General features: G+C 47.1%; 2 protein-coding genes across 5 annotated transcripts in view; both read right to left on the bottom strand.

The window, feature by feature from the left end:
• Positions 1-24,501, bottom strand: part of IGFN1 (immunoglobulin like and fibronectin type III domain containing 1) — a 212,574-nt gene that overhangs the window by 126,832 nt on the left and 61,241 nt on the right. The gene's annotated exons all lie outside the window — the stretch shown is intronic.
• Positions 1-24,501, bottom strand: part of PKP1 (plakophilin 1) — a 41,024-nt gene that overhangs the window by 2,112 nt on the left and 14,411 nt on the right. The window contains exons 3-12 of the mRNA XM_061363134.1: positions 21,323-21,747; positions 14,553-14,697; positions 12,671-12,878; positions 11,660-11,837; positions 9,642-9,756; positions 8,303-8,458; positions 8,024-8,200; positions 5,949-6,102; positions 5,269-5,455; positions 1,548-1,632 (exon numbers count right to left, since the gene is read on the bottom strand). Of these exons, the coding sequence (XP_061219118.1) occupies positions 1,548-1,632; positions 5,269-5,455; positions 5,949-6,102; positions 8,024-8,200; positions 8,303-8,458; positions 9,642-9,756; positions 11,660-11,837; positions 12,671-12,878; positions 14,553-14,697; positions 21,323-21,747 (1,830 nt within the window). The remainder of the gene's footprint in view (positions 1-1,547; positions 1,633-5,268; positions 5,456-5,948; positions 6,103-8,023; positions 8,201-8,302; positions 8,459-9,641; positions 9,757-11,659; positions 11,838-12,670; positions 12,879-14,552; positions 14,698-21,322; positions 21,748-24,501) is intronic.

The following is a 24,501-nucleotide window of genomic DNA, read 5'->3' as shown; positions in this document are numbered from 1 at the left end:
CTTTACTGAAGGAAACCTTTATTTAATCATTCACTGAACATTATTTCATCTTATTCCTCATCCTGGAAAAATGGCAAAGATTTATGCATGATTTATCCTTGCATACTCCCATCCTTCTCATCTGATGTATACCTATGCAATGAACATCTGCGTGAGCACAGGAGTGACTCAGTCACATTAAATTGAGTTGGCACAGGCTCCTGAGCACAGCCCGGCGCAAAGCTACACAAGCTCCTATGAAGAAAGTCCCTAACCGTTAATATGAGAATCATATTTAGGTGCTCTCTACCTTCCTGCCCCCAGGGTGCTCCCCTTTGTGGATGCTGCTCCTTCCCTTTAATTTGGCCCTTTACTCTCTGCAGGTGCTACTGCTGTGGAGTTGGAAAAACCCAACTTGTTCAAAGACAGCCACCGCGAGCTGGGAGCTGGCTCATGGCCCCGTCTGGCTCTGTGCTTCCGCAGTTTCTGTTGCAGGGAGCAAAACAAATCCTAAAGACTCCTCTTCTTGGTTGAAAAGATTACCCTGAGTGTAGGGGTGATGTAACCACAGGGTAGGGTTATGAACACAGAAGAAAATGGGGGGAAAAGGAGGAGAAACCTTGCCAGAGATCTGTTTGGACACGCTGATCCTACACAACGGGCTGCAGCAAAGGGAGTCTACCAAGCTAGCGCAAAACGGCCAGGTCTGTTCTCAGCACAAAGCAATGCTGTGCACACACAACAGCATCGGAGCCAGGAGCAAGGTGTCCTCAACTTATAAAGGACATGGAACTGTTGGAACAAGGCCAGAGGAGGCCACGAGGATGATCAGGGCCTGGAGCACCTCCCATATGAACGCAGGCTGAGAAAGTTGGGGCTGTTCAGCCTGGAGAAGAGAAGCCGCGTGGAGACCTCAGAGCAGCTTCCAGTGTCTGAAGGGGGCCTATAAGGATGCTGGGGATAGACTCTTCATTAGGGACTGCAGTGATAAGACAAGGAGTAATGGGTTCAAACTGAAACAGGGGAAGTTTAGATTGGATCTAAGGAGGAAGTTCTTTACTGTGAGGGTGCTGAGGCACTGGAATGGGTTGCCCAGGGAAGTTGTGAATACTCCATCCCTGGCGGGTGTTCAAGGCCAGGTTGGACAGAGCCTTGGGTGCCATGGTTTAGTGTGAAGTGTCCCTGCCTGTGACAGGGGGTTGGAACTGAATGATCTTAAGGTCCTTTCCAACCCAAACTATTCTATGATTCTATGAGCCTAAGGTGGCTGTTTCATGGAACAGCCCACCTAAACTAGCATCGTCCTCAGGGAACAAGCCACCCAACACAACACACCACTGTCCACTTGGTCCCTAGTGTCAGCCCCAGCAGTGGCGGTTGTGATTTGCTGCCTCTTGTTCGGATCTGAGGTGGGTTCCCATGTGCTGAGAGCATCGTGGTCCTCCCAGCGCCCTGGGCTTCTCCAGCCACTGCCCAGGCTTGCTGCTGAATCATGGCCTTTGACTGCAGCGAGTGAGTCAAGACCTGGGTTGTTCTTGTCGGCTGAGAAGCAGAAGCATTCTCCTTACCTGCTTGAGCACACTCTGGAGCTCCCTGTTTGACCAAAGATCTGTCAGGAGGAGGCGAGCAGCTTCGGCCGCTTTTGGACAGGAGCTGGGAAGATGAAAGCAACCCCGGTGAATTCTGGCAGGCCACAGAGCAGCAACCCACGTGTTACTGACAGCCTTCAAATAAGGCCATCTCCAGCTGGGAGGCTGGCTAGACTTGATGGAGGCTGTCAGTAAAACCTTCCTTCCTCTCACAGCAATATTACACAACAACCTCTGGGAGCAGAACAGGAGAAATGAAAGGATTTGAGTGGAAAATTGAGCATTAAACTGAGCTGAAGGAGTGTTTCAGGGGTGTGAAAGTTGGAAGAGTGAAAGAGAAGGGAAATGGTGCCAGCCCTTCCCTGGAGTCTGTAGGGACAGTGTGGGTGAACCCTTTGGGACAGCAGCAGAGGAACGGGCTCCATTGCTGCCTGGTGAGAATGAAGGAGATGGGAACATTTGTAACAACAACGCCTGCAACCGTAAGTCCTTACTCAGCACGAGTTAATAGATAATTGCTCGCATAACAGCTCCGAAACCATGAGTCATAGCAGCACCTTTTATGATTTTAGAACATTTCATACAACAACCCAGATATGAACCTCCTTGCTGGTTCCAATCACTGCTCCTCATCTCCTGGACCTCGTCCTGTCTGTGGGAGACTCCCGATTTGGACTCAGTGCAACAGCCCCAGCCTGCGTCAGCCAGGGTGATGGAGAGCTATGAGGCCCCACTCAGGACCCTCCCTGTATGATACAGCTTCACAAAACATTGCGTCCTCAAAATAATCCTCATCAGACTATGAGAAATGGGACTGATGGTGCTCATCAGGAAACTGGACATGCCAAGGAATTCCTTGAAGAAGGATTTTTTCAGGATGTCCCAGGTTTACAAAACTGATTATCAAGGTGCAGTCTTTGGAAGAAATGGAAGTCTGTGGATGAGAAGAACTCTCTTCCACAAAAAAAATACTTAAGGAAGGACTCGGGTTTCTTGAAAGGTGAATTTTGGTAAAATGCTATGGTGGAATTAAACTGCAACATTAAATTGTACAATAGAAAAGATGTGAAAAGTGAATGAACAAAGAGAGACTAAAACAAGTAAGTGATAAAGGGACTGTGAGATGAAATTCAAATTTGATGCTCTAAAGTACAGGAAGAGATTTTGGAGAAAAGCTTTTAGTGGAGCCAGTAGAATTATTGAGAAAAAGATGTGATTTTATTAGTGGAATAATGTTGCTTGAAAATGAACAGAAGAAGAATATTTTTCAACTTAGTTGGAGAAAAAGGATGAAAAAGCCATCAGACATCCCACTAAAATCAGTAACAGCAGCTTGATTTTCAGAATTGACAACCAAAAAAAAAGAAGCTAATATGCAGTATTTTGGCTAATTTTAGGATTAAAAGTAGCAAAGACCAAGCAAAACCCATCTTCACTGTGGATGCTATGTCGTCAACATGGATATATGCAGGAGAGAGACAATTATTTAATTGGGATCTCCAGGAAGAAACCACAGCTATCAGATAAAACTGCTGAACCATTTGTGACTTTCACTCAAAATACAGCTACAAGAAGCATCAGGAAAAAGAAACGTCAGCTTGGAGGAGGGATGGTTGGCATTTGAGAGGAACACAAGAAAGGAGAAGCTCCATAATTTGCTTGTCTGTAACCTGGAAGCTCTTTCTATATTATGAATACAAACTGTCTGAGCATCATAAACTAATGATTTACACCTTCAAATGCAACAAGAGGAAACGTGCATTATGCAGACAAGCCACCACCAGTGCTGGAAGGTGAGGGAAGTGTGTCCATGGGTCAACTGAGGCAGAGTATTAGAGAAAACTGCAAAATACTAACAAGATGCAACATGGTGGTGTTCTCCATGGTGATTTGGTCACCACCGAGACCTCCTTGGTTCTGTCTTTCTGTTGGCAGTGATGCTGAGAAGGAGGAGGTTGATAGTATTGAATTCCCACATTCATTGTTGGTATGGGGAACTTGGGGTCTGCATCCAACTTAGGCAAGAGCCCCCAGTAGAAGTGTTGGATCTAGTTATTACCACCAGCGACTGGGTGAGGCTGTTTCTGGTGCAGGACTGGACAAACCCTACCCTAAAGGTTCTTCATTATCTTCACAGGTTATATAGGGAAGTGGGAGAAGTGAAGTAACTTGTAAACTACCAAATGTCCAATTCACTGGTGGGGAGATCTCTTTCACATCTGCTTTATGGGAACAGTCTGAAATCATATGGCTTGAATAAGTAAGATTAGCCCTGGGTGTAAACTGTTGTCATTCCTTCATAAGAATTGAACTGCATAAAGGACTTTGGGGACAGAAATGAACAAGGAAGGAACAGGAACAATTTGAGCTTGGGACATTGTGAGAACTGGGGAGTTTCTCAGAAGGAATCTGTGATACAGACAGGAGGAACACACTGAGAACGTCTCCAGAGTTTAGTAACTCCTCGCAGTTTAGTGAGTCACTGCAAACAAAGCTCATCACACAAAGCAGTCAAGGCAATTAAGGTAAGCACAACCCCAGTTGTGCAACGCTTTGCTGAAGTAGTAAATTAGCTGACGACTGGTCTGAGGGATCCAAAGTGGGACTTTAAGCAAAAGTAAATATCATTCAAAACAACGAAGACTTAGGAGAGGGCTGGGTTTCATGTTAATTGGGCTTGTTGGAGAATGGAAGCATATAAAAGCAGCAAACTGACCGATGTTCACTGGCTGAGGTCCAAACTAAACATAGAGGCCACTTTTAATGGCTGAGAATCTCTCACTGCCATGAAACAAGTGGTAGATTGCAAGTGGTTGATGGAGAAGGCATGCAAACGTCTTTTCACAACAGAAAACAATAGGTTATATGTAGAAGGTATTTTAAAACAAAGACAGATGGTAGGAGAGATGAAAGTCTAGGAAGCTGAACACATGGTCAAAGCTCATGTAAGTTTAACACCAGTTTGGCCAGAAATGAGCACAGAGCTTGGCAAGGTTGACAAGCTTTTGCACAGGGCTGTAGGAGTGTGAATAACAGGCAGGGTGGATTTACTACCATAAAACTCAAACCAAGTCCTAAAAGAAAAAGTGTTGAGTTTGCTCAGTCGTTGCAAAATACATGTGTGTAGTCCACTGGAGGTACTTATAACACATATCATCACAGCTGCATCTTTGCCACTTGAGATGGACTTCGCAACAGAGAAAGTGGTAAGGTGAACAAATGTGAACACTGAAGCTAAGTACAACCCCACTCTATCAGCAGTGCTTCAATCTCAGTCCTGACCTTCATAGTAAGGTTTGAAGGAAGATTGGAGTGGGAAGCCAGGATGCCAGGGACTCAGGCCATATACTGACATCCCCTGTTCAGAGGGCAGGAAATTTCAAAAGGTTTTAAGATGTTGGTGCTTCAGTTCTTTATAGAATTTCTTAAAACAAGCAGCAAATCCCCTGAGGTCCCTTTACAGATCTCACCCTCGATGGCTCATGCCCGTTTCCAAGAAACTAGCATTGAGGGTTTCTATCTACCAGCATGCTTGAATTTTCTTTGGCTCTCAATCTATGAGCACAGAGTAAGAATAATGCTTTCCTAAGGCTCTGAAGGGTGTTGGAAAAGCTCTAGGGTTAATCTGGCTTTGCACAGAGCGTATGGGCTCAAAAATGTCTTTGCATGACCCTCTCCATGCCTTCTGCCCCAAACTCACCCATTTCGGCACAGGCTTACTACATTATTTAGCATGTTGCTTGTCAAGTAAGACTTCCCCAGGTGTGGGTTAGACATGATGAGGTTCCTCAGAGTGTAACATGCTGATGTCATGATCTCGCCATAGCTGTTGGTATTTCCAGACTGGAATGACAGGAGACGTGATACATCTGGGAGCACCTGGTGAGCTAAAGAGGTGGAATGTTCCAATCAACGTTTAAATAAAGCCTAGCACAAGTGAATGATACTATCTGCATTAGCACTATTCAAATCAAGAATGCAGTGTTATTTCTGGGAGGAGGCACTAATAATGTAATAGCATAATGGTCATCACTTGATTTTCAGACACAAAAAGAGTGCTGCAGGTCTCTGAAAGGGCAATGACACTGGCCATGGGTAGTCAAGACTAACTCAGTTTCCCAAACACTATCATGCTCATGATCCTGTAGATTTGTCATTGTCTATAAAGTATTCCACATGCTTGTAAAGACTGAGATAGCACATATTTTCTTAATTATGCCTGCAGGTATCTCCTGTAATTGGCCAGAAGAAATAACACTGCTTTGCCCAATTTCACAGCTGGGTTAGGTCCTGTTATGGGGTTTACAAAGCGAGATGGGTAGGTATTAGAGTGGGAAACTAGACATTGCTCTGGAATCCACTGTGGTGGAAATGACGTACCCATGGTTTTGTGGAGAACAGGATGCCGGGACATGTTGCTCAGCAAAGAAGCCCCAGACCGCACAACTTCAGAGCTGTTGGACTGGAGGAGCCGTGCGATGCGAGGCAAACCTTTCTCCTTCAAACCAATCAACTGGCTCATTGCATTGGACATCTAGGAGACAGAACAGAGATATCTCATGACTTCTATGCGAGGAGGACACAACTGGAATGATGTACAGGGCCAGATAAATATGACTACATTGTAAAATATGCATCTGTATATCTTTTGCTAGGATAATTCCCTTTACTTTGTCATTTACCCTCTTCTCCACAGACACTTGCAAAGTCAGCCTCTCATCTTCTGTGATACAGCTGGTACTTCTGTCCTCTTTCTGGGGCCTGAGTGGGTATCGTTGCTCATCCAACTGATAACTCCCAAAACTGGGTAAGTTTTACCTTCATGGCCATGTTGCCCTTGCCCATCACAATGCCCTTGCATCTCCCTGCCATGTCCAAGTGACTGGCTGCAGTGGAATAGGCACAGCTAATGAAAACCTTTAAAAAAAGTCTGAAGACCAAAAATACTCATCTTGGATCCTGATCTCATGTTTGCTTATATAAATCTAGAAGATCTCAGGATGTAGCCAATGTAGATGAGTGTTCATGGATGTTGAAGTCACATACCCGTAATAAACTGCCCTCTTATTGATAGACTTTAAATGGAACTCAACTACTGCCCCATCAGAGAGGCTGCTGAAGATCGTTGCACAACCAGCAACACATCAACAGTGACATGGGAATAGAGGGAATGGGCTGAAAGGCAATCCTCTTCCAGTGGGCTGAGACCCATGCTCCAGGAGGCACATGCCTCGGTTTTCCTTTCCTTCAAGTGACAGCAAATCCAGCAATCCAACCCTACTCCAGCTCTGAGCTGGAATAAGCCCCTTGAAAGAAGAAGCCAATTCAGCACATCCAGGCAAATTCCAGCCATTCTGTTCCAGAAGGATGAAATAAGTTGCTTCAGCACTGCCAGAGCTGGTTTTTCTGTGTTTGTTTCCTTCCCCCCCATCCAAAAGACATTCTTGTGTAATGATGTTGATTGCCACGGAGCACATAGCTCCGGTCCCATTTCTCTGGTCAGCTCTACCCATGCAGTGATAGCCTCTGTCCACCTTGTTGTAAGCAGCACTGCTTAGTTAAACTGCAAACACAAAAAGTTCCCAAAGTATTTCATATTGGAAGACTTGGAACAAAAGCTCCCAAAGGGATGAGAGCTGGCAAGTTAATGCTGTCCTAGCATTAGGAAGGCTCCATTCATGAGTCACTCCATGTTTCTGGGTGGAACGCTTCGCACATGTGACACGCCTCCCCTACGTATGAAACTATTATCTCTTTATCTCCCCAACCATCTTATTTAAATTGGAATTGATGAAGTTTGACACAAACAGACAAGTTGAGGTTTGTCCACGTGAACTCAGCTTGCAAGGACATGCCCACAGTAACAACATTGGCCACAGAAGAGCTGCTGTCATGACGTGCGCCTTGCCGTGCCCTAGCTCCTGCAATACCCACGGTGTCACGCAGCCCATGTCACCTCCACGCTGCCATACCTACAGGTTAGGACATCTGTCAGAGCTATTTTACAAGCAGCTATGATGTGAGGACGAGCCACAATCCAGAGCACAACCCACCCTGTTATTAGAGCCACCTCCCACTTAGAAAACGCACACAGGCTGTGGCACACACATCCTCTCTCACTCCTTTAATGACATCTGTCCACATGTGCACATCTGGGCACATACTCACTCATGGCCTGGGGGGAGGTGGCCTTACCAGTAGATGTTGGTAGTTATGACCAACAGACTGGGGAAACCTTGAAACCCGGTGTATAGCTTGGGATAGAGCCTTAGGATGCTGATGATAGCCCCTCATGAGACCCTACGTTTGGCGTTAATAAATACTTTGCTGGAGCATCCACTGTGCAAAGACTTGCAGTAGTGCCCTGAGGTTTAATGAGGACATTTTCCTTTCTGATTACTGTGAAGTGCTGACACACTTGACTGAGTGCATGTGGAGGAGAGAGGAGCCCTTACCAGCCCTCGGCTTGCAGTGAGGTTCTGCAGAGCTCCAGCACAAGCTTCCAGGGTGGCATCCTTCTTGCTCTGATCCATCAGGGACAGGTAGGTGCGGATGGCATCAGAATGGTAGAGCCAGCTGGGTCCTTTGGGTTTAAAATCCTCCTCAGGAAGGGGGACACCGTACTCATCATTCTACAAAGAGACAAGAAAGTGGGAGCTCAGATCTTACTCTTTGCCCGCAGCCCCTGCCCAGGGTTGAATATCACATTTCCAAGCCCCCTGTGCACATCTTACCTCCATTTTACCACTCCTGCTGTTGAAACAGCCTGTGAGAGTTTTGTCCATGTAAACACTCCGGGCCATGTGGTTGAGCTGGGTGTATTTGTTGGGAACTTCAGCATCCAGGCGGTAGGAGAGGTTGTGCAGGATGCAGATGCAATTCTCCACAGACTGAAATCCCCCCCAGAATAAAAATCAAAGCATCACATTAGGCAGAAAAACATGGAGCAGCGCCTGCTATAGCTACAGAGAGAACATACACTGTGCCATAACCTGCTTTTTTGGCAGTTATACTCTGTAAGCTCCTGACCCTGCTTAAGGTAGCAATGATGGGAAGGAAGGAGGTAGACGTGAATGAAGGCTACATAGCCCAAATACTATACTGTGAGCTGACTGACTTTGAACCTTGTTAGGTCCCACTGTAATGGACAAGCTGGTAAACAGGAAAAGAGAGCAGAGGGTGGTTGTATCAAAGTGCCCATCATGAAATGCCAAATCTTGAAAGTCTTCCTCCTGCCAAGTCAACTTTTAATGACTTTATCCAAGCCACAGCTACAGACTGGGGATACTTTTTACTAAGAAGAGGCTTTTAAGCCTCTGCTACCCATAAGTCAGAGTTCCAAGTGTAAAGAGTAAGGGAAAATTTCCACTAGATACCTGTAACCAGCATCAAAAACTGTGCTTGCATTTCCAGAGAGCTGCATTCAGTATGTGCTGCCAAGATTGATCTTGCAAAACCCACCCCCAAAAGATGATTTGTTTAATCCTGAGCTCATCTGAAGTAGTTTTGGTACTTACTGGGCACTGAGGACTTTAGGGTATCTGTTTAGTATCACAAATGTCAAGCTCCTAAAAATATGGCTATAAATGCTATTTTATCCAAGGTAAGGGCCATTTACACACAGCAACCAGTCACAGTTAGAGGACTGGCAGAGAAATGCCAGCTCTTGGCTTCTTGCTGAATGCAGTGCCAATCTGGGACTTACACACTGGAGTGCTGCTGGATGAAGTGGTGTAGCGGTGGGAAGAGCTAGAAGATGGTGGATAACATACTGGAAGGATTCCAGGGTGGGAGTGAAAGGATGGAAAACATCCTGGGGGATCAGGAGCCAAAATACTTCGCTGTTTCTCTGTTAAAGGGAAATTGTAAACCTACCTCTGTTTCAGAGCCTAGAGCACAGAAGACTGCAATCCTACAACAGTCTGCACTGGGATTTGGAAGGAGAAGAGCAGCCACAAAGGGTCCGGTCCCCTCTTGTGTTTATTTGAAAGAGATTCTGAGGTATTCCTGAAGTTGCAGTGATTAACTACGAGGCTGAACGCTAGCAAAGAGCTTGGGCTGAGCATCTGGTACCTTGTCATCGGGTCTGTTGGAAGCCACACAGTTCTGGGCATAAGTCATGACTGAATCGATCAAGCCAGGGTAATTCCTCATGGTCTGGCGCCCCATGTCTGCAGAGCTCAGGTTTCTGAAGGAAGCCATCACAGAGCATGCCAGGAAAGAAGGAGGAGAGAGGATTAGTTGGGTTAGCTTACCAGTCTTTATGGGCTCTGTTCTGGCTATGGGTATCACTGAATTTAAGGATGTTTCTGTAGATACAGCAAAGCTGGCGTACTGCTCTCAGTTTGGAGACCTTCTGCAGTGGTGCACAGCCCTCTTGCTGCTCTTTAGGATTGACTTCATGTAGGAAAATGTCCCTTTAAGATGCTCTCCATAGAAAACATCCTCCTAGTGAGAGTAACTATCAGCAATATTTTGCCTCAGAGGCTACGCATCTGACATTACACAGACTCATCACCTCCTTGGAGGTGTTTCCAAAGAGAAGATTGAATAAGGACCAGCTGAGATGATTGTGAAAATCAGGAAGGTGCATCTGGTTGCAAGTATGGAGCTATGAAGGGTCAACAGCAATAGTGGTGTGGGAAACAGGGGGGGCAGATAGGCTGAAGAGTGGCACTCACTCTGACCAAAGGGACTGACCAGTTTGTAATGGTGTAATGTATTCCTGAGCACTGGTTGCTGCCAGGAGAGGGGAGTTTTTCCAGTAACAGGAAACGTTTTTCGTTGTTTTGTTGGGTTGGTTTTGTGTTTTTTTTTTTTTTTTCTCTTCCCTGTTTTATTGTTTTGTAGCTTGCAAATGAAAAACAAAGAGAGGTTGGCAGTCCTTGTGAGATATTCACTCCAGGCATTCCAGAACTGGATTTGGTGTTCACTGTGATTTGCAGCCTCCTCATTAACATGAATTCATCTGCAATCCAGAAATGCTTGAGCAGCAATGGCTGGAGCCCAGGGCAAACACAAGGCTGCTCTCATCTCTGTGTTATGATGTGGCAGGGCAGTGAGTCAGAGCAATCCTGGCTCACCCCTCAGAGCAGGGGCTCTGGACACAACCACTCTGCTTTCCTTACTCACCTTGCTCCCCCCCAGCCTCTTTTGCTCCCTGGATCTGGGCAGACTTCACTGAGGGTGTTGGATTTTACTGCCACAGTCAGGAGACAGAGCCCACCTTGAGCCAAACTCCATGGAAAGCTCATTTTACAAGCCACCATCCTACCCTTTCCCTCCTTTTAATGGGGTATTTTATGGCATTGGTGGGTTGAGATGGTCTTAAAAGTGGAGCACCTCACATGAACATACACCACACACCCCAGCATCCCCTGCACGGGGAAGGTGCCTTCCAAGACAGGGAAGGGAGCAGCACTCGCTATCTTTCAGACACGGTTCCCAGCCACAGAAGACGATAGTATCACGTCTCAAAAGGCCCCCACTGTGTTCACCCACTTCGTTTCATAAGCAGATACAGCTCCTACTAGCTGCATGTCTGGTAAGGGTGTGGTTGGTGCTGCACTCCCTCGGGGAGAGCTTCAGTTGATGAAAGTACCTAATTATACAGGGCATTTTTTTCCTTTCCCACTTGTTCCCAGTGAGACGAGGATCTTGCATCCAAGTGGAGGAGGGTGGTGGGAGAAACAGCAAGTCAGGGCGAAGAGCCTCTGCGAAAGGGATCTGGCTTTCCCGTGGACAAAATAAACTGCTCTGGGCTCAGTCTGCACCTCCTCTGACCAGCCTGATGATACGAGACAGCAAAAGGCCAGGGCAATGAGGCTGCTCTGGGCTTAACCGGTTATTACAGCCAGTAGGGGAATGCTTTCCCCACATAGAGAATTCTGTCTAATAATGCTAGGAAATACCAGGGAAAATGTTTTACATTTGTCTGCACCTTCTCTTGGTCAGGAAAGCTTTCTCAAAGGAGAGAGTTGTATTAATGCAATTGGAGCGAGCATGTCTTTAGCTTATTGTAAGGTGATTTAGACAGCTTCAGTGTTTCTCAACATACACAAGCTGCAGTAAATCTCTGCGTAATGACTCACCTCAAACACCCTGTAGCATTGAAGAATACTTCTGGGTCAATAATTTCTCTTGTCCTATTGCAGGTGCCATCAGACCAGCCAGAGAAAGGGATGATAACACAGTCTGTCAAGACGGGGAGGGCCTCCTGTATCAACTCTTCTTTTAACTCATCAGTGGAGGAGAGGTTCCAGAGCAGTCCTAGGAAGGGGGCAGAACACAAGCTCAAGCAGAAGGTCACCATGCATTAGAAACTTTCTTTAGGTCAGAGTGAATTCCAGCTACAAAGTCCTTCTTTTCATCTCTCTTTGAACTAAGGGTGCAGAGGCCACCCTAAATCCTAGTCTCTGTCCATCCTTATTGGAGACAGGCAGGACCACACCAGCAGCAACGTTTGGTGTGGAGGTGGGCATCTAAGCATCCTCCCTCCTCCCATAATTGCTGTTTATGGCCACTGGATTGCAGGGGGGAAGGCATCACCCCAGTGATCTCATGAAGGTTTACACACAAGACCTCAATCACAGTTGGGGGTGACCTGCACCAACAAACTCATATCATGGAGCCATTGAGTCATGGAATCAACAAGGTTGGAAAAGACCTTCAAGATCATCAGGTCCAACCATTTCCCAGCACTGCCATGTCAATCCTTTGAGAAAAGATGAGACACCAGTGAGATAACCTGCCCAACCATATTGGGATTGCCAACACCGCTGGCCTTCCCTGGCAGCAGCACGGAGGCCAGGGGTGCAGAAAGGCATGGGAATGGCAGGATGATCATAGCTGCGGGGGGAAACCTGGGTCAGGTGCTTTTCTGATGGACATGAATGGTGTGAGGAACCCTTATGGGACATTGAAAGGCCAAGACCACCTCTGCCTTCTGTTTTAGACTGCCATTTGATGTGACAGGAACATAAAACATCCACTTTGTGCTATGGCAACACCATGGCTACTGGGCCTTTGCGTGCTGGAGCACCATGGACCACAGGCAGGGAGGAGCATGGTCCTTGCTGAGGGCTGAGCAGTCTGCTGTGTACCTGTCAGCTGCTTCTGAATCTCAGTGTTCCCTGTCCTCCGCAGCAGGCTCACGCACTCCCTTATCCCATTCTGCCGCCGGGTTTCTATCTTGTTGGTTGGATTCTTGAAGACCAAGTTCCGGAGGGCTCCGGCTGCTGCCCGCTGTACGTTCTGGTTTGTGCTGCGGAGCAGCTCCACAAGCTTGGCAATTCCCCCCAGCCGATAGACCTGCGCCAGAAGAGACATGCTGCCATCAGCACAGAGTGCGGAGCACCGCCAGGACAGGGAGCTGTCATGGCAATGCAAGCAGTCAACATGGCACATAAGCAGGGAAGCTGAAAAAGCAGACCTGGCAGGAAAGGATGGCTAGAACTCACAGATGGCGTATCTGGTTCAGGCCACAGGTCATGAACACAAAGATGCTGGCCTTGAGGTTGGAGCTGAAACTCTAGGAGTAGATGTCTATGAGTAATGGCCATGGACTGAACCCTTTGCTGATGAAAGGTGCTTGCTCCCACAAACTTTCTCCTACCTCTGTCAGTTTGCATCAGGTGGAAATGTTGCTCTGGCTATCTGTAGAGGCCATTTATAGCAATATAATAACATGATGTGGTAATTTATCTGCATCCTGAAATCACAGGCTGAGCTTAGAGAGACGGCCATGGTACAGTGTAAACACCCTCCAGGGCAGCCAGAAGCAGTACTGGGCCATGCCGCAGCACTCAGCAGGGGCAGCACTGGACAGGGGTGTGAACCTCAACCTGCAGGACACCACACAGATGCCAGGGAGGTTTTGAAGGCAAATCCTCTCTGGAATGATGAGTGTTTCCACTCTGGGAACACGATCCCACATGGAGCCCCTCCTGGCACAAACCAACCCATGGGCTGGAGATCTTGCTGACAACAGGACATGAATGAGCACCCTTTAGACAGGGCAGCAAACAAGCGTGCGCTGGGGTGACTCACGCGCCTGCTCTGACACATCCTTCTGGGAAACGATGGGGCAGGCCAGTGCTCAGAGAGTGTTTTCAGCAGCAACAAAGGGTGCGGCTGCCCCACCATTCCCCGCTGTGATTTGGGCTGGGGTACCCGCACCCACTGGGGACAAACGGGTACATTCCCACCCTCTGCCAGCATGTCCCGCTCCACTGTTGTGCCAGGAAATGGAAAACCACCTCAATAGGGATGGAATCTTGATGAACCCACATCTGTATGACTGCAAACACACTAGGGCAGGATAAACTTGTGTGACAGTTGTGCCACAGCCAATCCATCCTTGAGGTTGCCTCCTTTGCTGCGTGTTGGCGCAAATGTAGTAATGGGAGAGGAAGAGCATAAGAAAAATAAGCTTCACTATAAGAAGCACTTCTGTTTGATCAAATATCCTTGTTACAAGACTTCTAATCTGCCCATTGGCTTACATGGCAAAAATGGATGAAAATAGCTGAAATGGCAGAAAATGACTGAAATATCACTGAACAATGCACAGTGAGCATCACAGTGGGGTTTAGAGCAATTCTGTGTGTCTGACACTGCAGCTATGAGATTCATGTGAAACTGGGTGCAACAGCATCCACTGCACCTGGATGGATGCCTCCCTATCACCAAAACCCATCAATCTGTGTCACAGCAGCTCACAGTGACAATGTGGACACAGCTTCCCCTGCTGCCTTGTAACTATTCCCCTGTGTTAAAAGCCTCACTGAGTCCTACTAAGAGAAAGTGGCCACTAATAATTGAAAATCTACTTAATTAATTCCTGAGTGTGACTAACGAGGTGTAAGGCTCCATCATTAAAACCAAGGGGACCTATGGATCCTTGGTACTGAGGAAACCAGTTTCATCCATCTCATATGCCACCATATCCAGTGTGACAGCAGAGCTCTGAAGGAGTTTGCTCACCTCTTGCTTGGCAGACTCCTCCTGGAAGCAGGTGTGCTGGAGATAGTAAGCACCCATAGCCTGGTATTTGTCATCAGAGGAGCACAGGAGCTGTATGGCTTTCTGGATGGTCATTGTACCGCCGTCTATCTCATCACCACATATTCTGTGTTAAAGAGAAATACAGCATTGGTTGAGTGCTCAGCCAAAGGGCTACGTCAGTACTGGGAATTATAAGGAAGGAATCAATACAAAATGTAAGATATTGTCGTATTGCCACATAATCCACATGGTGTATCCCGAGTGCATTTCTCTATCTCAAAAAAAGAGATGATAAGAGTGGAAAATACCTAGTGGAGGACACTAAGAAGAATAAATTATGGATCCAGGCTGTCCAGAAACAAAAGAGACAGAAAATAAGAACTCAGTTGAGGTGCTAGATGTCTATTCATTCTGCAGTGGAAGATTTCATGAACAGAGAACCATCATACACTGTTCATCAAATAAAAGAGTTCGTGGGCAAGAGTGAAGCCAACCATCAGGTTGTTAGGACAATCTGAAGTAGACAGATGCTGAAAGAAAAGGTGACAGGCATGTCTGGAGTGATGGGATGGACAAATACTGAGTGCAGGAAATACTAATAACAGCACTGAGACTTCCTGCTCCCAGCGTATCTTTACATTGGTAGTCTCCAGCCCTTCATAGAAGTTGGCCACAATCATCACCCCCTGTTACAGGTACAGAATGTGCCTACAGACTCCAGGGGAAGGGTATTCATACCTCCGGGTTGGAGCAGGACTTGCATAAAGCACAAACACCAGTGGCAGGATACAAATGGGAAATGCTTTGTTATCAGTGGCTGAAATCAAGCGTAGGGGCTTTGCTATGACAACTAGGTCATTGTTGTGCCTGTCTGATGTTATTCCTTGTTCAGAATCCAGCTGTGATTGATGGGGAATTTACCTGGAGATCAGGAAGATCAGTTCCTGTTTGAACCTTGTCAATTTGTATACAAGCTTTTGCTCCATGTCATACTGGTGAGTGACTATGTAGAGAGGCTGAACATCTTCAGACAGTCCAATAGACTAACAAAACAGAGTGCTTTTTATTAAGCTATTTTAATATTCTTCTTAATATTACTGTTATTAATATTACTGTGAGGGAATGGCTTCTTCTAGGCACGGAATGTGCAGGCACGTTTTGATTGTGCCAAAGAAATGCTAAGAATAAAGGTCTAGAGAGGACACCCATGTGTGGTCACCAGCACCAGCAGCTTACAATAAGGTATTTTGTCCTTAAGCACCCAAAGGTTCACCTCCTTTCACAGCTCCTATTCATAGCACAGAGTAATACCCACAATCCTATAGGAAATTCCATAACAAACACATCAAAAGCCAACAATTCTGCTGTGAGACTGCAAGAGAGCCCTTTGTCTCCCCTACCCTCACTGGTAGAAATTTGCATTCAGTTTGAATTACTTATTTAAGCACCTCTGTAGTTAATGGAGAGACAAAAGTGCTTCCAAAGAACAACTTGCCCTGTGTCCTAGGCATTTTTCCTAAGACAGGAAGACCTGCCCACTGGAGATACATCTGCCACTGCTGCTCTATGGGAATGACAGACCACAGTCTGAGATTGAACCTTAATCATTGTCTAATGTTAGCTGAACCTCGTTCCACTTCTATTTCTATATTAACAATAAAACATCGGTTCATCAAATGATTTTTCAAGTTTGTACCTTCATCAAAACTCCAGGAAACTTCCATTATACTTGCAGCATGGGAACACAAAACTGGAAAGACAAAGTTTAAACTAGAAACTAGAGAATCTCAGAAAGCTTTGGTTTGGATCCAGGATGCTGTGATTTTTTGCCTAGTCTTTTTCACGCTCCTGAAGCACACAATAGCGCAATGGATCCAGCATAAGGAGCACCAGAGGGACTTCTTTCCTTTATAACTGAGAAAAACCCCTATATGAGGTGCACTTTTAATGGGAAAGGACATCCATTATTGGTCCAGCTACTCAAGGAAGACAATTTTCTACACATCCACTACATAAGAGGGCCAAATCCTCCTTCAGCATGGAAAAAGGACACATCTGGGTCCAGTTCTGTGTGAGAAAAGATGGGTAAGGTTCCATTTCCCCTGCTGAGTCACCAACAGAAGTTCATAGAGGGTGGGAGGTCAGGCTCAGTCATGCTGCCTCAGTTTCTCCTACTGAGAACATAATCACCATGGCAAAGCCCATGCTAATGGGAGATTGTTCATCAGCCGGTCAGGGATATTCCCAACCAGATCTACACTATGAGCACAACAACCTGTTCCAAGACAAATTCTTGGACTGTGGCCATCTCCAACCTGGGCCCATGTGCCTGGTAGGAAGAGCTCCAAAGGTTGCTCTTCTTCCACAAGAAAGAAGCAATCAGAACAGGGAGAGACCTCAATTAGAAATGATTCAACAGGAGACAAATTAGGTGATTAGATTCAGGCGTGGAAGGGAAACAAACACTTCAGAGGATCAGTATCACAGAAAGGCAAATTCCCTGATTTGATACTAACACCTTTTGTTCACTTTTTATTAGCAGATTGGTTTGTGTTAACCAGATCTAAGCCTCCATCCTGGTTGTTGGGGCTACAATACCCAGGAGAGGAGGAAGCCAGAAAATCCTAACAAATTCCATTGTTCATTAACAAAACCAGTATGAAGACACTCAGAGTGTCCAGCTTATCCAAGACTTCCATAGTCAGGCCACACTGGTGCAAACCCAGTAGCCATGCTCCATGCCAAGCAGCCACATCCACCTCTGGGACATGGTACCAAGGTTATGATGCCACTGCAACCTCAGCTGGAGCTTCCCCTCAGGCTTTGCTTAGTGCAGATACCAGGAAAGATGGGCACACACTGAACCAGGGAGGAGGGGATCCTTGCTATGTGCAGTGATATAAACCCTGCCAGGGCAGCATCACTCACAGCTCCACAGCAATTGCTCAATATACAGAGAACACCAAAGGGAAATGCACCCACATCTTAAAATAAGGCCAAAGGTGCATGTGGTATTATGGGAGACAACACACAGTGTAGGTGTCCATTAGTGGCTCCTGATCTGTATCGCCAGCTGGGGAATGTCTGCAAGCATCCCAGCTCACCTCTTCGTCTTCACAAATAAGAATACTCTGAATCCTTCACAGGGGATGAGATTAGTGTGGCCTCTCTGCAATGTCTCCAGCTCAGACATCTGGCTTTCCCCTGGAGTTAACCAAGGGGCACTGACATTGCCACTGCAGAAAGCTGTACTGTAGTAAAAAGTGAGTGCTGCTCATCGAGAACTGCCTTTGGGCAGGAGCCACCAGAATAACCCATGAAGTTCTGAGCCCAGAATAGATGCATTGAGCTTGGAAATGTTGCTCCAGATATGACATAAGGCTTACAAAGGCTTAATCCCCTGAGCGGTTATTGAGAAGTATGTCTGGAAGGGACATCAGAAATTCCCTCTTCCACTCACTGAGGCAGGATCATAATGATGGGGTGGTGGAAGAGAATATACTTCAGGAGGAGGTTTCTCAAAGCAAGTCAGTACTGTTTAACCTCCTGATCTGAGCAAACAGTGCAAAACTCAGACTTCATCACCAGAACCAATACTATGGGATGAGTAAAACCCTACATCAGGGTTTAGTTTATCATAGAATCATTGAATGGTTTCTCCCTAAAAACATTTAGGTAAACTACTCATCAGCTAGCTGGAGGAAAGGTTCTTTCAGCAGCTAGAGTGGTTTCTGTAAGAGGAAGGACTCTTCTGAGAGACAGTTATCAAAAAGACAGCTCTTCCATGCCTGACACAGCCAAAACCAGTGCAATAAATGGAAGCAATCACATAACCAAGAGTAGTTCCAGAAATCAAATAACTTTGTGACCAATCTACAAATAACTGAACTATCTGCTCAGTGCAGAGAGTTTGGCAGTGCTTGCATACTCAGTATCTTGATGCCTACACACCACTCTCATGACCTGGGAATGAGCGTCCAATGGCCCCTTTTTCACATCATCCAAAGAGATCAGTTCTGTAGCACAGGACACTTGAGATGCATCAGCTCTTGAACCAGCACTAACACTGTCCATAGTCACTGCATTACAGGGGAGTTCTGCATCACAGACAGCCCCAGTGGATCACATGTCCCACTGCAACCATTCTCACAGCAATGGAAATCACCCCACTGGATCACTGTGGAAACTATCTAGCCCTTCCCTGTGCTCACAGTTTGCTAACCTGCAGACAAGATACCCACCTACACAGGAGATCTGCAGCAGGAAAACTGAACACGAAATTATCCTTGTTATAAAGGCAAAACCTCTAGTCAAAGAACTGCTAGAATAGGAAGAACAGAGCCCCAAACAGGGAACTACCAGCAGCTATTACCCAGGTAAGCCCTCTTCCTGCATGCAGAGGTTAATAATGGGATGCCTACAAGCAACCCTCTCCCTGCCCACAGATCAACCTACCCAAATGAAGATCAAGCTCTCCAAGTGCAGAATCCTCCAACCAGAAACAGTCCTACACAGCAAAAAGAGCCCAGACACGGTCCTAACCCATCCCTGGGGGCCCCTTCCCCATAAAAAGCACTCTACAAACCAAGGCTAACAGTGACCTGCCAGACACCCTATTAAAAGGGCTAATGGCCTTCCAAATAAGTACTGTTTTCAAACCGGATAGCTCCTTTGTGTTCACAAAACTTGTGCCAACATCACCTCCTTTGAGTCAAGAGCAAAAGCGCTTGTACAAACCCCCTCCAACAAATGCAGCTCTGCTGTGAGTTGCAGGGGGTGTGCACCAGCCAAATCAGATTTACTGAGGGGACACAGCCCCAGCTGAGCCTACCAGCGACGTGAAGCCCGACATTTCCACATCAGAACCAGTTCTGCCAGATGAGCCATGCCCCGAGCCAGAAGTGTATAAATGGAGCCACTCCCTAACCGAAGGGCAGCCGGCACTGGAGAGTGTTCCTCTCACAACAGCAGTTCTTCTCTTCAGAAAATGCCATCATTCTTCAAGTGACCTTTCCAAAGCAATGGCCAAGTCTATAACCAGGAGCACTGTGCAGCGCAGAGCTTGCTTTGGACAGAGCCTGCTTGCCTAACTTCTGAAGAGCAGCATTTTCCCTGGGCAGAAGGGAAGCTGCAGCCCCATGTTTAATCATTCCGCCATCCCTCCCACCAGTCTTTTAGTCAGAAATTCCCTAGAACAAGTTACTTCCAGTTTCTGTAACGTATGTTTCCTGTTCCAGAAGAATTACAAAGCTTCTCAAAGGAGCAAACCAACGCCACCGGTGCTCTGAGCTGGCCCAGAGTTGATTTTGCATGTGTTAAACATGGAGTAACCGGGCACATGGGAAGCTAAGGTTTCATGGCAACAATGCTAATGGGTGAGTCACATTTCTTAGCATACACGCTCTGGACATCTGCTCAATACAGAAAGAGGGAGGCTGAGCAGAGAATTAGCACAGAAATCTGGAAATCAACATTTCCATGTGATAAAGGGTATGACTTGGTTCACAGCGATGACTCTGGGGCAGGACTTTCTCTGTAGCTATATCATGCCTTGGGCCAATGGCTCAACAGTCTCAGGCTTTTGGTGTGAATTAGGACAAAGCCTATGGGCCCAGTTAATTGGCCTCGCTCTTGTACTGCAGCGTGTAAGCTCTCTTTTGGACCAGGGACTACTAGGGATGAGCTCAGGAGCTTCTAGGGTTTGTGTGACAAGCTGCCACGTCTGGCTGGGCGTTGTGATAACCTCTGCATTGGTGCCCTGTGTGACAGTGATGCAGCAACAGGAGTGCACTTCAAGCCACACAAACCAGAGTCCTCCAAGACTGCAGTTGTGCAGACCAAAGCTCTTCACAGACGGTGGCAGAATATGGTTGGTGCACCAGAGCCAGAGGCAGCATTGCCATCAGCATCAGGGCACTCTGAATCAACACCACTGCAATGCCACCAAAACCCCACCAGCTCTTTTTGTCATGAGAGCTCTGCTGCACAGGTACATCAGCTTGGGGCTGTCTGAGCTCACTTGTGTGTTTTCCGTGCCCTGTTGTAGGCAACTTTTACAAGAAGGGACCTGATTCTGGGACATGAAGGACCATCCTCCACCCTTGCACAATTCCTAACCCCAGTGAGACCGAATGCTTTGCACAGGAAGGAACCAAACAGCTTCCATTCCCTTCTCTTTCCTGGATAGGTAAATTATTCCAATTGGGCTTTTAATTTCAATTTCTGACTGAATTTTTTTCTGGAAGCCAAATCAGACCTTTTGATAGAACGAAGCAAGGGCTGGGTGGAAAGACAGAGGAGTAAATACAACTACTCAGCATGTTCTCAGCTCTGCTCTGAGTCAGACCCTCAAGAACCAACTCCTTCAAAGCAAGCTGATATTTTTAGGTTGGTTTCCTGCCAAATCAAAGCAATGTGACAGCCAGGAGAGGCACCTCAACTGCACACCAAGCTTCCTGCTCTTCACCTCCCCACCCTCAGCTTTCAAAGGAGCTGTCAGCTAATACCATCACAGAGACCGGGGGATCATCTTGCCCATCATCACACAGATAGATACACTGAGCCATATTGGTTTCCCTCCATAGCCCATGAAAAGGAATGAGCCCTTTAAGACTGTGACTCATCTGACCCACTTTAGACTCTATTGCAGGATGTGATTAAGCACGGTGTGCACTGGTGAGCAGAACTCCAGCGTCTATATGGACAGATGCTTACATGCACTCAGATTCAGCCCATTGCAGCAGACTTACTTGGAGCCGGACTGAGCCTGTCCATAAACCATGTCCTGCTTGCAGCTCATCATGGGCTGGGCATAGACCACGTCGGGTTTGTTGCTTGAGGGGCAGGAGAGGGCTCGTGCTGGCATTTTTTTACTTGTCCTGGTAGTTCCTTGCTGGGTGCTGCAGCTGCTGTAGATGCTCTGGCGGTTCAAGGTTGCCTTGTGCTCTGCCCGGCCCCCGACCTGGCTCTTCCTCAGCGTGCCCCGGGGTGGTTCACAGTAGAGGTCGGGCTCGCTACGGCTGCTCTTGATGTTGGGCACAAAGCAGTAGTCGCTGCCGGCCCTGGCGGGGCTGCAGACAGCCTTGCTGTAGTGCTTGCCCCCCCAGCCCTCCATCTGGCTGTACGAGCTGTAGCGCCTGTTCTCCACGTCCCGCTTCAGTGTCCCGTTGTACAGCTGGACAATGGGAAAAGAGAGGACAGAGAAATTAGGCAAGGATGGAGCTGCAGATTGACACAGACAAGCCCGCTCCTGCGGGAACATCACCAAATTCCTCTGCTTCACAAGTTTGTTTGTGGCCCGAAATTGACAAGAGGTAAATTTACAAGAGAACAACACTTGCAGAGGTGCCAGACCCTCCCTTGAAATGCGGGGGTACTCAGTGATCAGGAAATGGCATCCAGCAGCTTTAAAACAGAATTGAAAGCTCAAACGTGACCCTGGCAATAAACAAAATGCCTTATTTTATGGAATCATAGGATCATGGACTGGTTTGTGTTGAACGGACCTTAAAGCTCCTCCAGCTCCAACCCCTGCCACGGGCAGGGACCCCTTCCACCAGAGCAGCTTGCTCCAAGCCCCTGTGTCCATCCTGGCCTTGAGCACTGCCAGGGATGGGGCAGCCACAGCTTCTCTGGGCACCCTGTGCCAGCGCCTCAGCACCCTCACAGGGAAGAGCTTCTACCTAAGAGCGCAGCTCAGTCTCCCCTCGGGCAGGTTCAAGCCATTTCCAACACATGAGGTCTAACCCAATCTGTAATTAGAGGGGCCCACATCACATCTCTTGCTATCACAGTGAGTGATGCCTCATTCTGACCTTCCAGTGCTGCCTGCATTTGTTTTTAATTTCCTTATGCTATTTTGTTCCCCTTCTATCTCTAAGTTCCTTAGGAAGGGAGTAAACTGAGCAAAAAATCACCAAGGGATTGTTGAATCTCATTCTGCCAAGAAACAAGTGGAGACAATGAATATCTGCTTATGAGTTACAAGGTGCCTGGTATCTGCTCATGTAATGGGATATTCAGAGAACAATGAGGAATGTTGAAATGACTAAGTCAGTCAGTAACAAATCCCAACTACAATTAATCCAATGAGAAAATGGCTTTGCTGCCTGCTGTCAGTTCAAGGTCTTCACCACTTCACCAGAAGCCATCCAGATTTGCCCCACGTACACCAGGATTGAATCCCACATTCTTTTGCAATATTAAACCTTCTGTCACCTGGAAGCCTGTAGGGTGGTATTTGAGTGAAAACCAAGTCATTAAGGTGTGTACCCTAGTAAGGGAAAAAACAATAGAGCTATTTTAGTGCTGTTTGCCCCATGATATTGAGCTCTTTCCTCCTCAGCAGATCTACAAGACATACAGCAAACAGGCATGTAAAAGCCACCCAAGGATCCCTTGGGATGGGATTAAAATAGTCAACACCAGCACCTTATTATTTCCATGGAAACAATAGTCTGTGCCTGGTGCAATAGTTATGTCACTGGAAAATATCCATCCTTTCTAACCTAGAAACATGATAAAGCCATTGGTGTCCTCTGCAGGCTCACCCTGAGACCCGCTGCTCTGCTCCGGCTTCATCCCAGTGCTGAGCACACTCAGCATCATTCCTGTCTCCAGCACTCTGCAGAATTGTTAATTATGTTAATTAATTAAGCCCCATATTTCCATTAACACACTGATCTTCAGGAATGCAGTGAGTCCTCCCTGCTGCATCCCAGAGAGCTGCACGGGTAACGGCTGAGGACCTTTCAAAAGGGTCACCTAGCAGGCATGCCATCTGGGGAAGAAGAAACAGTCCAGCTACACTGGTACCCAGATTGCTCTGTCATTTAAGCACCAGTCTGAAGCAGTTTTCATACTTTCATTCTGCAAGTTTGCATCTAAACAGGTGAATTGCTGGAAGGGGAGAAAAGAGGAGCAAATTCCCTTTGCATTTACTCCAGAGGACACAGAAAAAACCTGTTGGTTCTGCAGCACAGCCGGTAACAGGTTTGGTGCATCCTGCAGAGCTCCCAGGGACTTGGAGGAAGAATTTGCATGCGATGAGAAGAGCGAGGATGAGGCAGATGGGTAAGTGTCATGGGTCTCAGGGGGTTCCCTGGCACCCACACAAGCCCACTGGGATTTCAGGGTGGCCACACATGGAGGCTGTCTTCCATACTGGTTTTGATTGCACCACGCATGCAGCAACAGCAAAGAGACCTCTCATGAAGTCATGATCTCCCCCACTGCAGAAGAGTATGTTTTTCTAAGGGTGACATCATCCTCATTTTGAGCTTATATTTCTGGGTTCAGAATCCCTTGGGACAGTGAGGGATGGGACAAGCAGGAGGGTGCAGGACAGACTTTGCTGCTCTGTGGATGGGGAACCCACTCCCAGGGCTCACTGTGGGCTGGAGGACGGAGCAGCAGCTTGTTAGACGTGAGCCCTGTCGTTTTCCTTTATGAGTCAGTATAAGCTGGGATTATTCTGAAGGGCTGTCAGAAGCTTGGCAGAGCTGCGGAGCCCCTGGGCATTTGCTGAAACCAATTCAGCTCCCCATGGAAGAGCCAACTTGTTATTTATCCAAAGCTATTGTTTGCTCTCCCGTGTACTCACACGGGCTCTCCGCCAGCGGAGCGGGTGAGGGAAGGTGTGAGGCTGTCTGTGTTTACAGATAGAGAATTATCAATTCTCTATTTCCTGCTGTGTTTTATGGTGGTGTGCAGCATTGTCCTCTTCCTTGCCAGCCCTGAGATGATGGGTGAAGCAAAGCGACCGCCTGTTTGGAAAGACACCTTTCTGCAACACAGGGAGCCCTGAGCAGCAAGTCAGTGCAGGTCCTGGCAGGGCGGGGAAGCCTTTTGCAAACTCATGGGAAAATAGTTCCCGTGTGATGTGAAGCTCATTACCAAAGTCAGTGCATGACTTTTATTGCTGATTCTA

The sequence above is a fragment of the Neopsephotus bourkii genome, unplaced genomic scaffold, assembly GCF_033783945.1.
Source record: "Neopsephotus bourkii isolate Nb327-2 ecotype Australia unplaced genomic scaffold, CSIRO-AGI_Nbou_v1 NB_1139, whole genome shotgun sequence".
Classification (NCBI taxonomy): Eukaryota; Metazoa; Chordata; class Aves; order Psittaciformes; family Psittacidae; genus Neopsephotus; species Neopsephotus bourkii.
Note: the sequence above shows the minus strand (reverse complement) of the source record. Positions and strands in the feature narration are given on the sequence as shown.